General features: G+C 38.6%; 1 protein-coding gene across 1 annotated transcript in view; it reads right to left on the bottom strand.

The window, feature by feature from the left end:
* The window catches only part of TMEM39A (transmembrane protein 39A), a 29,562-nt gene that overhangs the window by 11,095 nt on the left and 1,125 nt on the right, over positions 1–17,342 (bottom strand). The window contains exons 2-5 of the mRNA XM_082625704.1: positions 16,843–17,029; positions 8,510–8,732; positions 3,977–4,060; positions 1,789–1,943 (exon numbers count right to left, since the gene is read on the bottom strand). Coding sequence (XP_082481830.1) covers positions 1,789–1,943; positions 3,977–4,060; positions 8,510–8,732; positions 16,843–16,955 — 575 coding nt within the window. The 5' untranslated portion in view covers positions 16,956–17,029. The remainder of the gene's footprint in view (positions 1–1,788; positions 1,944–3,976; positions 4,061–8,509; positions 8,733–16,842; positions 17,030–17,342) is intronic.

Below are 17,342 nucleotides of genomic sequence, written 5' to 3'. Positions count from 1 at the left end.
AGCAGAACCCAGCCTGGATCTCCATGAAAGGTGGTTCGGTCCTGTCTTAGCCAGTTGATGGAAGAGAAGGACAACACCTACGTGCTCAGCCTACTAATGCTTCACTCCAGGGGATAGGAGAGCACAAAGGTCTACCTATCCTGACCACAGTGAGGTGACTAATGCCCAGTATGCGGATCATAGCAACAGAATTTTTAGTTGAGATACAGCTGCCCTGCTAAAGACTTAATTTTCCAGCCTCCCTTACAATCTATCCTGCTAGGCAGGGTGGAGCAAAAAGATAGCAGAAGCTTGAGTTCTGACACCACGGAGCTATCACAACTATCCGAGATAACTTAAATACACACTATACAGGAGAGAGGAACGAGCTTCTAACTTTTTAAAGCCACAAGCATTTTGGATCTGTTATAGCAGACTAAATATACTACCTCCTGGGTCATTGTGATGATTTCATGAGGTGATGTTTATAAGCACCACCTAGCCCGACACTTAACACTTAATAAGAGCTTAATAAATGATAGCTGTCTGTTAACATCTAACAAAGAAGGTTTTAGCCAAATGTAAACAAGTTAAAACTATGCAAAATAGTTTAATAAGCTAATATGTACAATAATATACCACTACACAACCATCAGAACAGCTAAAGTTTTAAGAATGGAAAACATCAAATGCTGGCAAAAATGTGTAGCAACCAGACTCTTATAGAATTGCTGAAAGAATAAAATGCTATCACTTCTTTGGGAAAAAGTCTGGTAGATTCTTATAAAACTAAACAAACTCCTACCTTGTGGCCTAGCAGTGCCACTCCTACATATTTCTCCCAAGAGAATGAAAAGGTATCTTTGCAGAAAAAGACTTGTATTAAGAATGTACATAACAGGGCCTCCCTGGTGGCGCAGTGGTTGAGAGTCCGCCTGCCGATGCAGGGGATACGGGTTCGTGCCCCGGTCTGGGAGGATCCCATATGCCGCGGAGCGGCTGGGCCCGTGAGCCATGGCCGCTGAGCCTGTGCGTCCGGAGCCTGTGCTCCGCAACGGAAGAGACCACAACAGTGAGAGGCCCGCATACCGCAAAAAAAAAAAAAAAAAAAAAGAATGTACATAACAGTTTCTTTTTAATAGTAGTCAAAAACTGGAAACAACCCAGGTGTCCAACAATAGGAGAATAAACAAACTGTGGTATATTCATACCATGAAATATCACTGATACATGCAACCACACAGACAAATCTCCAAAACAACATGCTGAGTCAAAGACAGCTTGAAAGTGTACATACTGTACAATTCCATTTATATGAAATTCTAGAATTGGCAAACTAATCTATGGTGGAAAAAAAATCAAAACACTGTTGCCTCCGGGAGACAGGGAGGTTGGGTCTGACTGGAAAGGGACATGAAAGAACTTCTGGAGTAATGGTGACGTTCCATACTGGGATGAGGTTTTGAGTTACACAGATATATGCATTTATCAAAACTCAGCATATGTACACAAGATTTGTGAATTTTATTGTATACGAATTTTATTTGGTGGACAGAGCTAATGAAAATATTCTTCATTGGTAGGAGAGCCATACCTCTTGGGGATAATCTTAGTTTATGTCTATTGTCCCAGCTGTATCGCAGTTTAGGAAATAAATTATATGGTCACTCTAACCACTGATTTTTCCAATTTTCTGAACTCCTGCTTTATATTGAAGAATTTCATTTCCCTCCCTTTTATACCATCATTTGCATGACCCAAGTAATTTCTTAAGACTTACTAATAAAATAGTAAAACTGGAGTACTCACGGGTAGCCAAGGAAAAGGAGGTTGAGGACTGAATGGCTTCGGAAGAGATTGACCAGGGTCCAACAAAGTACCCATCCACACAACGTAAGTAGCACCAAGCGAGCTGATATGAGAACCATGTAGTGAATCATTGATGCTGCACCCGCCTTAGTGGCCTGTAAGTTTGGAAGCACCAAAAAGAAAAGCTTATAAGTGACTTTATTCAAAAGCAATATGACTCAAGTAAGGACTTAGTAGATTTAGTGGAAGGTAAACTGTGGGAAAAGAAAAAAAAAAGGAAGGAAGGAAGGAACGAAGAAAAGAAGAAAAACTGCCCATCCCACCTTATCTTCCTCATTCTTGAAGATTCGATCTCTCCAGGGACAGTTAGCTGTTTCCTCCTTGAATTCCCATAGTCCCTCACAAAGACCTCCTTTAAGTTCTCATGATATCATCTAATTTATTTACACTGGGGCTTCTCAAAGTATGTTCCATGAACCACACTCATCAGAATTACTGGGGCTGCTTACTGAACATGCAAATTCCTACTGACTTTCACCACCAGATATAGGGAACAAAAATCACAAGTCAAGGAACCTGTATTTTAACAAACCAACGAGTGATTTTTATGTAAGGATAATGAGCCACTAATTTATCTGAGTCCGGACTAGACTGCAATGGCCTCAACAGCAGCAACAGTGTTTCTATTTTTCCTTGAATCCTCCCCCCAATCTGTTTGCTAAATTAATGTTTAATAAATTACTGAAACTTCAAAAATAATCAGATGTTATTTGACAAATCCCTATATAAATAAATGTTTCTTTTTTGACTTTTGCAAATATGAAAATAATGCATGATCATTACTTCTAGTTCTTTACATCACAGCTGTTCAAATATTCTTCTTTAATCCCAGATTTTTAAAACTGATTAAATATAGTAAGAAAACATACTTGTCTAAACATGAAGCTCTGCAATGTCATTTTCTTTCAAACTGAACTAGGAAGGAATGAGTGAAATGCAGGGGAAAATGACAGATTCTTATAACCTCTAAAACAGCAGTGTCACAACTCAGAAAAACAATTTTCTGGAGTCAACAGCACGTGGGAAAGGAGGAGTTTTTCAGGTCCCTCCTGTATATCCATTTCTTAGTTCACCCAACATACTACATAGCATATATAATATATACACAATATATACTATTTGTGTAGTTACTTATAAATGCAAAGAAGCAGTTGAATTAATACTACGGCCTGGGCCTTAAACTGTAGAGTAGGCTCAAGCTGTTCTCAGCCCAGCAGAACAAACAGTTGCATATCACTCCCCTGATACATACCTCATGCCAATGTACCTCATGTGCCAAAGTCAAGGGAAGGCATTTAAGCCACTGGAATTACTCCATTGCCTCCATTCTCAAATGTTTAGGATTAGTAATAAATTTACGTTTAATATTTGTCTTTCTTGGTTGGGCAGCCTCATAAAGACATCATAAGGACGTCAAAAAGACGTCTTATTTGTCTTGGTTGCCACTGTATCCCCAGGACCTTGTGTAGTATCTGTCACATATAGGTAGCACAGTGGTTAAGAGCTTGGGGTTTGGAGTAAGGCAAAAATGATGAATACATTCAAGCTCTGCTGCCCTGGTGACACTGGGAAGAGTGTGACGAGGAAAAGAGTATGTTGCTATTGGAGAGTAAGTAACAGGAGATCCTAACCTAGGGAGGGTCAAGATTAGTCCCATGCAAGTGTGGATGCTGTCATTTTAAAATTCTAAGTTTTAGTAAACTCAAACAAATGTCTCTTGCTAGCAACTCCACAAATGGTATATAAATAATTTCAAGTGAATGTTACTTGAAACAATGGTTTAGATGCAACTCTTTATTTACATACATACAACTCTTCTTAACAATAGTTACCTAAAATCCATCCTATTTTTACTGCAACTATCAAAATTAGAAAGATTGTACTGGAGAACTCAGAAGCTGGAACTAAGCTCCTATTGGACAAATGAGATTTCTAACAGTTGAATTAGTATATCACACTTGAATTTTAAATACACTGTAAGAAAACCTTTTAAAAAGAACTAGCACAATTCATGTAAGAGTAAAGAAATTAATTTATAATTGCATTCAAATTATACTTGGACATTTCACATTTTCAACCTCTAACTAGCTCTAGCTACAAGTGATAGATACAGTGAATGAGCTGTTACCTCTGAGATGAGGGCCCATACAAGCCTCCTCGCAAGCATCACTGTGATGAATGCTGCCAGGTGGTAATCAATGAGATGAAAATTCTGTAAGAGAAACAAATAACTGTATCAGAAAGAAATATGTGTATCCAGTTGGAACTACTACATGAAGAGGTTTGCCCCCTCAAAAGATTGTCCTGTATCATCTTACACTTACAGACCACAGGAATTTGAGGGACCTTGAAGAGACTACCTACCTTCTACTTCTTTCATAACAAATTGCTTTAACTTTTCTAACACTATTTTAAACTATCTGGAATGTAACCTTCTCTTTTTTTGCAAGTTTACTGTATTAGAAAGAAAAGATTACAGTTTTGGGTTAACAAGTGATAACCTGCAGAATTATGGCAAGAATAATTATCTAAAATGCCATATTTATAATGAGTGTCAAATTTAAATTCCCAGGCTTCAAGAGTTACTGTTGTTGGTCTCTCTTTATGAAAGCTTATATTAATCTAATTGGGCATCTACTAATCTAAACTCCCTACTCACTGATACATCAATACATTCAGTCTTTCCCCTTAACTTGATTTAAAAACATGTCTAATATTTGATCTCTTCTTCCTATAAAATGATAGCATTACCTAGATGACGTGTATGGTTCCTTCTAGTTCTAAGTCTGTATATATAACTGTGATAATAAACAAAATGAAAAGTCATTAGCAACAAAAAAAGTTGGAATGTATTTTCATTTTGATGGTCAAAAGGTCTGTAAGTTTCCACAGTCCTCCTTCCAGAATTTCTCAACTTATTCAATAAATGTGAACGAGACACCCACAGCGTGCCATGTAGTCTTCTAGATACTGAGGATACAAAGCTGAAGAATGATAGACAAGATTCCTGCTCTCCTGGATCTTACTTTTTACTGCATTGTGAGAGAGAAAGGGGATGGCAGAGATTACTAGTTGTTTCTTCTGCCATCACAGAATTTAACTGGACACTGACTCCTAGCTGACTGAAGGTTCATTTCTCAGCCTCCCTTGCAATAACTACTTGCAGCTAAGGGATATGAGGGAAAGTCATGTGTGTGACTTCCAAGCCATGCCCTTAAAGGAAAGAGCTGTCTCTTTCTCCTTTCCTCCTTCCTGCCAGCTGCATGTGATGACAAGAGTTGGAGCCTTTGGACCATGGTGTCTGAAAGAAGCACACTGGAGGTGGCAGAGCAACAGATACGAAGAGTTGCCACACTGGCCTTATATCACCTACCTACTTTTTATACAATAGAGAAATAAGCATCTGTTCTGTTTTAGACACCCTGTTACAGCAGTTAAACCCACATCTTTAATAAAGTTGCTTAAGGGGGGAGGGCAATGTCAATCAACAAACTAACAAGCAAAAGCATTTCAAATAGTTATGCTGCTGGTAAGAAATAAAACAATAATGACTGGGAAGGGAAGTGCAGAACCAATTTAAATCGGTGCTTAGGGAGGATATCTCTGAGAAAGTGGCACTTGGGCTGACAGCTGAATGACAAAAAAGCACAAGCCATGACAAGATCTGGGGGCAGAGAGCTCCAGGCAGAGGAAAAAGTAATCACACAGGCTCTAAGGCAGGGAAATTATATGCCTGGTATGTCTGAAAATCAGCAAGAAGGCTGGAATGAGGTAATGAGCAATAAAAGATTGAGTTTATATATTTTTTCCTATGGGGAAGTCATAAGAGTGTTTTAGGCAAAGGGTGCCATGATTCTATTTGTATTTTAAAATTATCACACTGATTGCTGTGTGGAAAATACATTGTATTGGGGAAAGATCAGTTAAGAAGCTATTGCTTTCAATTCAGATGAGAAAACATGATCGATTGAACAGGGTCAGTAGCGATGGAGTGGCCAGATTTGGGATACATTTTAAAGGTAAAGCAGTATCAAGAGAGTGGCTTACCATTCCTCAGACCCTTTCCTTTTCCCTGTCTCTCTTTAAGTGTTTGGATTCTAACAATTATTTATCCCCTCTTAGTTTTGAGATTCCTCCCTGCTCATCCTACTCCTCCAAAATAATGGAAGCAAATACACTACACCCCCTAGCTAATGTCTGGGGGGTCTTATGTATCACCAATCCATCTAAGACATTTTTTATATCGAAAAATTTAAGTACCTAATGTACCTCATTGTTAAGCAAATTTTGTTATATTCTAAATCACTGAAAACTAGTAATCTACTTACAATTAACTCTTTATAAACCAGAATATTTGATTAATCAAAGCGCTCCACTCCTGAATATTCTGAATAACTTACTACACCACTTTTAGCTTTTACGTTTCTTAGGGATAAGACTCACTCAGCTAATTATTTGATAGCTAGAATGAAACTTTACATATTCAGGTGCCCACATTTTCTTTTTGATAATTATTAAGATCTTGAAAATGAAAAAGAAAAACCATATATATAAATCTGACAAATTTCTGAGTCAGGCATGCCTAACAGAAGAAAACTTAAAAGAGACAAACCACTAGTTAAGACATAAGTCCCTTGGTGACCATCCCAGTCAAGTTGCCACCTGCCATGCTTGAATACCTTCAGTGGTGGGAAGCAATTAGGTCTGTAGCAGCCCATTCACCTTTAACAGCTCACTGATGCAGGCCCTCAGATTCATGGGCTACAATCTTATTTGCTATTCCACATATGTTACTCTTAGCTCCACAATTAAATTTTAAGCTTTGTGTGATCAAGGATTATGTGTGGCAGATAAGTTAGCCAGTCCACATGATAACCTCCTTTAAGTGTGCCTTCTTCTACGGTAGGGACTGGAAAGCTAAAAACTACATTTCCGAACTTTCCTGTAACTAAAGTTACTAGATTTGATTTAATGTCTGCCAATCACATAAACTGAGTAAAGTGGGGAGAGGGGCAGGCTAAAAGGCACCCATTTTTGGTGGCATAAGTCAGGCAAAGGAAGCATAATTCTGGAGTCAGCAGCCCTAGCAGCACTGGCTCCCTCCATTTCAAGGCAACATTTATAAGGGACTTTCACACGAACTCCTGTCAGAAATGGTTGACTGGGCAAAGAGCTCTTGGATTACCTTAAAATGCAGTAAGTGAGAAGTTTCCATGGGATGTCAAAGTGAAAACAGTATAACAGAACTAACCAATGGTACTCATGGAGTAAACACAGAATAAATACAGGAAGTAAAGCATAGCAGATAGGTCTGAATTTGAGTGTTCACTTGGTCACATGTGATTTTAAGCCAGTTTCATAACTTCTAGGTCTTATATTTCTCACATAAAATGGGAGTCTTAGAGTAGTACCTACCTGTTTTTAGAAAGAATAAATGAGATAATACTTGCAAATAACAGTAAATATTTTAGCAAGTATTTGCCAATGTCACTGTTAAGATACTGAGGTATTTACTTATAAAACTATACAGCTGGAAGAAGCCTTAAAGATCACCTAATCCAACCTCATTTTACAATACCATGGCCAAAGAAGGATTTAAAATAAAAATGTTTATTCCCTTCTCATACTATCTTGAATATTTTGGTCCACATTTCCTTTCTATGTTCACCAGGCCAGGGAGGTTTTCTAATCATTTATAAGTGTCAGACACATACAAGCTATCCAGGACAATAATCTTCTTTCTCCTAGAGCATATCTCCATTATCCATCCAAATCTGCCACTGCTGTCCACTTACCTACTAGGTCACCTGACTATCCTGAACTGTTACTTTATATACCCATCTGTGGAGAACGCTCTGTGCATCAAGATTACCACAGCACACTAAATAACTGGAAAGAGTTATAACTGCTGATGTACTTCAGCAGAGATGGCTAGTTCTTATCTCATTTTATTTTGGTAACAGAACCCAATTTTACTCAGGGTAACAATGAACCCAGCTAAGGTACTATATTGTCCAACCTCCCTTAGAGTTAGGAGTGGGTACATGCGAAAATGACGTGAGCCTGGCCTGTAAGAAATTCTCCTTTATGCTTCCCTACGTTCTTTCCCCTTTCTGGAGAACAGGGACAGACCACAGCCACCTTGGAGGCCACCTGCTAGAAGATGGAAGAGTCTCCATCGGCCTGGATCCCCTGCCAATGGAAGTGTGCTACTCTTGCCAACCAGGACAACTGCCTCAGACTGTTACATGTTTGAGGCGTTATACAATTTGCGGTTTATTTGTTACAGAAGCTATCATTATCCTCATATAGCCATCAAAAGGGTAAAGTTCCTGGAATATAATCATACTTCCACCTTAACCTTTCAACAAATTTAACATGGTGTAGAGAAAGCTAAATATCAAAACCCTTCTGTGATATGGTTATAATAAATTACTTAAATGTTTTCTGCATTTTCATTTATATTTTTACTACTTCTGGTTATGAACCAAAGCCAGATATTTAACAATCTTATGACATTATATTCTGAAGGTAATCTGTGCTTTAATATAAAAACATTTTATTCCAAGAAAAATTAAGAAAAATAATTTCTACACATAAGTTTTCCTACTAGTTTCTTGGCTAAGTAACATGAAGAACTTAAAGGCCTGTTAAGACTTACCAGTGAAGTACAAGAGGCAGGATGATTATAAGGATACCACCACACTGTTTTATAGATGTTGATGTACTGAATGAACAGAGCAACCAGCAAGTAGATGAAAAAGAGAAATTCAAAGAGCAGGCTCCCATCCACAGGCAAATCAGGAATTTGGCAATGACGAACAGGACCTGGGGTGATTAAGGCTGTGATAGGTGGGACCGGAAGGCCAATAGCACTACCATTCCTAAAAAGAGAAAATTATGGTTAATTCCAATGGTGATACCTTTCAGTGTCAAAGAGCACAAAGGGGTTCTGCTTCCTTCTTCACCTACACTATAACTGTTGGCCCTCAAGACTCTATTCTGGGACCTTTTGCTCATCTCTTTTCCCTCTGTACACTCTCTCTCCATAATGTAATACACAGTCATGGCTTCCATTATCTCCTACATGCTGAAAACTAAAATTTCTCTCCAAAAAGCTCACTGCTGCATTTTAGATCCATGATATCAAGTTGTCTACTGGACATCTCTGTGGTTCTCCTCCTACAATCCTGACCCTAGTCCACGGCCCACCCAGTTAGCTGCCCATATCAGAAACCTGGGAGTCATATTAGGAATTTTCTTCTCTAAATCATATATACTCCACTTTATATATCTTTCTCCAAACTGCACTCTCCTCTCTAAACCCACTGCCTAAGTTCAAGGAGTTACCACTTTTCACTGGAACTACTGAGGTAATCCCTCTAAATTCAACTCTACTCTGACCAAATCCTCCAATCTGCCTTCAAAGATCTTTCTAAAGTGAAACTGATAGCGTACTCCCTTGCCTAAAACTCTTTTTTTTTTTTTTAATGTTGAGCCTTCTTTTAATTTATTTATTTTTATTTTTGGCTGTGTTGGGTCTTCGTTTCTGTGCAAGGGCTTCCTCTAGTTGCGGCAAGCGGGGGCCACTCTTCATCGCAGTGCGCGGGCCTCTCACCGTTGTGGCCTCTCTTGTTGCGGAGCACAGGCTCCAGAAGGGCAGGCTCAGTAGTTGTGGCTCACGGGCCTAGTTGCTCCGCGGCATGTGGGATCTTCCCAGACCAGGGCTCGAACCCGTGTCCCTTGCATTAGCAGGCAGATTCTCAACCACTGCGCCACCGGGGAAGCCCTTGACTAAATCTCTTTAGTGGCTCTCCACTAATAGCATAATATCCAAAATGTTTAGTCTGTCCTATGAGGCCCTCTGCTTAACAGACTACTCTCATTTCTTATCACTCTTCCACATGCACCCTATATACTACCCATGCTATTTGCTATCTGTGAATATACATGCTATTCCTTTGTATACACCATTCTTTTTACCAGCAATGCCCTCCACAATCACCTTCCTTAAAGCTTCACATACACATTTACAGACAAAACCCTTCAAGACTTTTAAAATGATCAACATATCCTCTAAAAGCTTACTCTGACTCACTCAATCCAAACTGATTCATCTCTCCTCTGTGCCACCATTATACCTAAACCCTGCCTTTATTGCACTTTTCATACTGTTCTACAGTTTTTTTTCATACTGTTGTACAATGTTTTTGCATACATCTTTTGGTCTATCAGATCATAATCTTAAGGACAGAGACAGTACTTTTCCTAGTTCACTGCAAATACATACCTGTAGGTGGAGGAGACAGCAGACCAATACAGTCATGAAAAAGAGGGAGAGCTCTTAAAACACAAATTAAAATGTAGAGATTTTAATCCCTATCTTCTTGTTCTTTCTCCTAAGCTCTTTGGTAAGTCACAAATAGCTGGGCTATCTAAAATGATAAGATGAGGGACTTCCCTGGTGGTCCAGTGGTAAAGACTCCACACTCCCAATGCAGGGGGCCTGGGTTCAATACCTAGTCAGGGAACTAGAACCCGCATGACGCACCTAAAAGATCCTGCATGCTGCAACTAAAGATCCCACACGCAGCAACGAAGATACTGTGTGCCACAACTAAGACCCGGAGCAGCCAAATAAATAAATAAATAAAATGATAAGATGAGGGTAAGGAATAAAATTTCCCATTGTTTATATGCCTGTGAATAGAGATCTAAGGGTCTACTATTGCTAATAGAACAAGGAAAAGAGGCTTGGTTTGGTTATTTCCAAAGAAGATTCTAGAGAAGGAACAATATTAGTGTTACCATTCTACTTTAAAATTTTCAAATATAGAATTCTACCATTAGTATGTGACATTTACAGTACTTTAAGTGACTCATGGGAGTATGAACTCTGCTCATTCTGAACAGTTAAGAATACCATGGCAGAAACTCAGAAGAGCTAGAAGGGAAGAACAGGGATGGGGGGAGGGTCAGAAAAAATTATTAAAATTTCTTCCCCTTATTCTCAAGAGTACACTCCAATGGAACAAGCTTACCAAGGAGTAGGTTGTGATCTACCAGTAGGTCTCAAAACCTTATTTGCTCAATCATAAACCAATCATTAATACACCACTATCCTCTGATCTGTTCTGGGAGATGGGCCACAGCACTGCACAACTTCAGGAGGTATTTTTCACACAGAATACAACACGAAAGGTGCCCTCTGAAGTTGTTCAAGTTAGTGAACTTGGAGAGAATTAATGCCAGCAGCCATTCTATTCTCTCACTCCATTTAATCATAAAATATGGAAACAAAAAATTCTGACGAGGAACCTCTACTCTAGAATAAACTAAATATTCTCTAGAACAAATAAAATTTCTTATTCCTCTTCAGTCAAAAGTACATGCTAAAATATCTGTTATGATTTAAAGGTTTATACAGAATTTTCCTAAGTAAAGCAGACTAATTCTGCTGTTAACAAAGTTAATAACACTCTGGGCTTCAAGAAAAATATTCAAAACAAAGTACAAAAGATCTATATTTGTGGAACTACCATATCATCCGGCAATCCCACTCCTGGGCATATATCCAGAGAAAACCATAATCCGAAAGGATACCTGCATCCCAATGTTCACTGCAGCACTGTTTACAACAGCCAAGACATGGAAGCAACCTAAACGTCCACTGACAGATGAATGGATAGGAAAGATGTGGTACATATATACAATGGAATATTACTCAGCCATAAAAAACAATGAAATAATGCCATTTGCAGCAACGTGGGTGGACCTAGAGATTGTCATACTAAGTGAAGTAAGTCAGACTCAGAAAGACAAATATCATATGATATAGCTTATATGTGGAATCTAAAAAAAGGTACAAATGAACTTATTTACAAAACAGAAATAGAGTCACAAATGTAGAAAACAAACTTATGGTTACCAGGGGGAAAGAAGGTGGAGAGATAAATTGGGAGATTGGGATTGACATATACACACTACTATATATAAAATAGATAACTAATAAGGACCTACTGTACAACACAGGGAACTCTACTCAGTACTCTGTAATGACCTATATGGGAAAAGAGTGGATATATGTGTATATATAACTGACTCACTTTGCTGTGCAGCAGAAACTAACACAACATTATAAATCAACTGCCCTCCAATAAAAATTAAAAAAAAAAAATGATGTGCTCAATCCTCCTCCCCCATACTTGGAAAAGCACCGCTCTTCTGTACGCCCATTAAATTCTGTCCCTAGTTCCCTTATCACACTTATCATTCATACAGTATTGAAATATTCTCTTCCCTGGTAGACAGTAAGCCACGTGTAATCAGAAATCAAGATGTTAGGGAACTACTGACCAAAACAACTCACCTTGGCAAGACACAATAATAACTGCTTGCACGAGTTATCTCATAACAGGAGATCCCAATAAGGAACATGGTGCTGCTGCTGAAAACTAACTGGGAGAATTCGGGAGGGGCCAAAAGGAGGGAGGAGATGCCAGTCCATAATATGCCCCGCCAACCTCCCAGAAACCCTCATGCTAGAATCCATCTTGGCTGAGAGATGTGTGCGTCACCAGGAAGTACCAAGTCAGACCAAATACGGCACAAGCAAGATGACTGGCCAGAGACAACCCAGAAAGCTAACCCCATTACCATAAAACCCGAGACTGTGAGCCAGTGGCAGGGCAGTTCTCCTGGGTTCCCTTACCCTGCTGCTCTCTGTCCGGGTGCCCCTTCCAAATAAAGTCTTTTGCTTTGTCAGTTAAAAAGAAAAAATTCTGTTATTTGTGATAGCCTATACAGCCTTGGCTATTATACTTCAAGCCAAAAGACAAAGAGACAAACATCAAATATAGTGATCCAGAGAATCAGTTGGAAAGAGGAAAGTATTCCTATATGTTAAAAGTTTGAGAGGAGATATGACCAAAGATCTTAAAACCAAAAAAAAGAAAAAAAAAAAGAGCTAAAATAAATAGACTTGGTCAATACATCTCAGAAAATTAATTACGGAGGTATCATTTAAGAAAAATTAAAAGTATTGTTCCTAGGGCTTCCCTGGTGGCACAGTGGTTAAGAATCCGCTTGCCAATGCAGGAGACATGGGTTCGATCCCTGGTCCGGGAAGATCCCACACGCCACGAAGCAACTAAGCCCGTGTGCCACAACTACTGAGCCTGTGCTCTAGAGCCTGCAAGCCACAACTACTGAGCCTACGTGCTACAACTACTGAAGCACACACACCTAGAGCCCATGCTCCGCAACAAGAGAAGCCACCGCAATGAGAAGCCTGCGCACCGCAACGAAGAGTAGCCCCCATTCGCCACAACTAGAGAAAGCCCGCGTGCAGCAACAAAGACCCAACACAAACAAAAATAAAATAAATTTTTAAAAAAGTATTGTTCCTCTGAAAGAATATAAAATAGATTCAAGAAGAGCAAAGTGACACAAATGTTTGAGATACAATGTGGGAGAGTTCTAGTCCCAGATTTCTCACTAACCAGTTGTGGTTTTTGAGAAAGTAACTTTATATCCCTGAGCCTCAGTTTCTTCATCTATAATACAAGGGTTGGAAAAGATTCTCTTCAAAGAACTCTTCTCAATGCTATCACTGAATATTCTCTTTCAAACTGTGCCGCAGGTCCCCAAGACCATGCCTAAGCCTGATGATTCGCTAGGAGGACTCACAGGACTGCGCATATAGTCATGTTCACGGCTACAATGTATAACAGCAAAAGAATACAAATCAAAACTAGCAGATGGAAAAGGTACCAGGCAAAGTCTGGAGGAAACCAGGTGCAAACTTCCAAGAGTCCTTTCTCAGTGGAGTCATATAGGATGCACTTAACTCCTTCAGCAACTAGTTATGACAACATGTGTGAAGTGCTGTCTACCAGGGAGGTTCATTAGAGACTGAGCAGGCAAGGTTTTTACTGGAGACTAGCCATGTAAATACTCTTTACCTAGCACTACCAAAATTCCAGACTCCCAAAAGGAAAGCAGATGATCAGCATAACAATCCTTAGAAAGGACTGCATACGAGGTTGGCATCTGGGAACCTGACTGGTAAATAGTCCCCTCCACTGATACAAAAGCTTCCTTAAATAATAAGAGTGGCTCACTGTGCCTAAACTATTTGTGCAAACAATATGAATTATGGTGAACCCTGCTTTGGCCTTGTATGCAGGAAAGAGTTAACATAGCAGACCTAAGACTGGCCTTTACGGAGCTAGCAAGCAGCAAATTTTAGGTAAGCAAACAGATAAAACAAGAAAAATTTAAAGGAATAAAAAAGAACTAAAAGGGATAGAGAAAGCAGTGATCATTTGGACATGCTCAGGTGATATTATTAACTAAGCATACAAGAACAAAACAAGGAAAAAAAAATCACTCTTAGTCCTTCTCAAATAAGATTCTCCCTCAACTAAAAGCTCTCTAAAAAACTCAGCAGTTCACAGTATATCCTCCTTCTTTAGAAGGCAATCATCTAAGCACATAGTCCCAAGAACAAATCCCTGCTCCCTGCAGGTAGAAAGCAGGACAGGATGGATTTCAATTCTGATTGTGTCACCAAACTACCTCTTTGACATTTTCAAGTTTAACTTCAAACAGGTCACAAACACCTAAGAAACAGGGGCAAATGCTCTCTTCTGCTGCTGATTTCTGTCTTGCAGAATCAAGTATAACATCCAAAATTACATCACACTTAAGCAATTGTCTATTTCTCTCTTCAATACTCTACAGACACTCCAGAAATGAGTTCTCTGCATCTGGCCATTGTCTTTCTTTATACACATCCTTCCTAAAACTATATTCTAGGCTATCTAACACTGGTTTTATCCACACTTTTTATACCCTTTCCCCAGGTCTTGTAAAACAACCTATTCTAGGCTGCTTCTTTCCCATCAAGAAACAAATATAGGACTGTCTGTCTTCTTCCAAAATAACCCCTCTAGGTAAAAATGTCACGAAATAATCCTTCATAATAGCTTTAGTGACTTTTCAAAACATGAGCAACTATTATTTTTCACTTTATTCTAATCTGTTGAAAAATAAGTCCTTCTCCCCACCAACCCCATTAATTGCTAAAGAAATATACGTTAAAGGAGGAAAGTTGATGGAGAATGGTAGATCAAGGCAACCATAACTAGAACCTGGAAAGCCAGGATAGAAGAGCTACAAGGAAGACAGATCACATGCTCAGAGCTAAACTCATTTAAGAGCAGAGGTATTTTCTAAATGTTCTTAGTTCTTCCCAGTATTCTATCTGCAGACTTCAAGTACATGCAGAACCATCTGAGAATGTGGTTTTCAGCTCTTTTTAAACAGCAGAACAGTTCATATTCCCTCCCCCAAGAGACATTTTACATGGTATCCTAATATTTAAAATACACAGGAGAAAAAGTTAGTCTCATTAAGAGAGGACTGGGAAACCTAAAGCCTAGACTACTAGGCCTGAATGACTTTTTTTCCCTTCTTTGTGCTCCTACAGCAGCCCAAAACACTGAGGAGGGTTTCCACGGGACGGTATGAGAATCTAATCTAATCTAAGAATCTAGGGAAATCCTCAAAGTCAAAGTAAATGAACAAAGAACTACTGGAGTTAATACAGAGGTAGAGTTAGAATACTGTAGCTAGCTAGAATCTTAGCTAGGCACAGCTACGATTTTCTACTGCAATTTGAAAGTACTGAATCACTAAACTGATGGTCAATATATATCAGTAAAATTAAAGCATGAACTTCAAATAGGAAACATCCTTCATCTCAGTATCTATGTTGGATAGTACCTTTCCTCAATAGCATTTTCACATAGTCTCATTTTTTCATTTTTATTTATTTAAAAAACAACACGTTATTTGTAGAAATTTTGGAAAATTCAGAGTAAAGTTTTTAAAAGTTACTGCAATTTACTACTTCATTTACTTCCAAGCAGAAAGTATTTATTTATGAAGCAGAAAGTATTACCGTTTTTAAAATGAGGAAACCCAAAGAACAGGAGAGTAGAAATATTACTCTAGGATAAATTATAAGTACTCTGTATACATATGTAAATATAAAATTTGGATTGAAAATTAGTATAATGAGAATCAGAGCCTGGAAAGTCCCTTCAAACTGGAATTTCAGGGAGAGCCCCACTGAAATGACAAGATCAGAACTGCTTCTGAAGACTGAGTAGAGCTTGGGGTGGAAGGTCAGAAAGAAAGAAGGGCAGGCCAGAAAGAGAAAGTGCACAAATATCAGGAGGGCCTGAAAATACAAGAGTAGTACTGACTGCTAGCTGTGAAAATTAGAATCCAGGCCAGAGAAAACTCTATTCAGGGAGGAAGCAGAAAAAAAAAAATTATCTTGACCAAACAATCCAGTAAAAGCCATCTCTTTCTACTGCTACATAACAGAACCTCCTGATGAAATGAGTTATCCTGGATAATTTTAGAAATAATTCATTCTAACTTTTGAAAATTAGGAATAGAGATAAATTTCCATTAAGAAAATCAAATTCTTTATTCTCGTACAACATAACACAAATCTTAAGATGTTTAGGCTACAGCTGATAGTTTATTCATTTCATTTTGAACAAAATAATTTTTAAGACCCTTGATAGAATATGACAATTTTAGAATCTCATGTTAACTGTCTATTTTAATTTGCCCTCCCCAAAAAAGAATGCTAGTTAAGTAGTTAAACCATCACATTCATCTTGAACTGTAATTCATTTCTCCCTTCTTTTAATAGCTGGAAAAAAAGGTGATGACTAGAATTTGGATTATCAGCCATAAGTATGAATCAGCCTGTTTTCACTCTGTGGGCATCACAACTTTCTATCTCCAAAGTATTCTGAAATACTTCGTTTTCAATCTTTAGGGTCAGGATTTCTACTTCAGTGTCAGAAAACAATCTTGATAAGCAAATATCTGAATAACATGATGACTTCTGTATTAGTCTTACTGATCATAGGATACTACAAATTACGCAAAGTCTTATTTCTTCTTTACCTGTTTCTCAGGCCTGTTCCATTGCCACAGCCCCCACCAACCAAAGTCTGCAAAGAAGGTAAAGCTGAACGGCTTAGCTGCTGCCGACTAGGGCCCCTCCTTCCACCGGGCATGTCCAGGAACCAGTCTGCTTCCAGTGCCACCTGTAGCTGCAACCCAGGTTAACGGTTGTCAGCCTGTTTCAACACTGAACAAAAAGAGACATTTAAATATCAGTTTGCTATTTTTAAAGTAGACAGTGTAACAAAATAACCAGAAAAACTGAGTGAGCAGACCTTGTAAAACCAGATTGTCAAACAAATGCTCCCAATGTCTCTTACCTAGTTTATTCTAATGAAAGGACTACTCAGTCTCCAATGGGTCAGAAGCCTAAGTTCTAATCTAAGCTCTGTTTGAAAGATATTACAATCAGGTAGAAATTTACAAGAAACACTGAATATATACATTTCCAGTTCAAAAGTAGTATTTCACAGTAAGTCACTTGAAATGCAGAAGAATCA

The sequence above is a fragment of the Mesoplodon mirus genome, assembly GCF_964341445.2.
Source record: "Mesoplodon mirus genome assembly, chromosome: 6".
Classification (NCBI taxonomy): domain Eukaryota; kingdom Metazoa; phylum Chordata; class Mammalia; order Artiodactyla; family Ziphiidae; genus Mesoplodon; species Mesoplodon mirus.
Note: the sequence above shows the minus strand (reverse complement) of the source record. Positions and strands in the feature narration are given on the sequence as shown.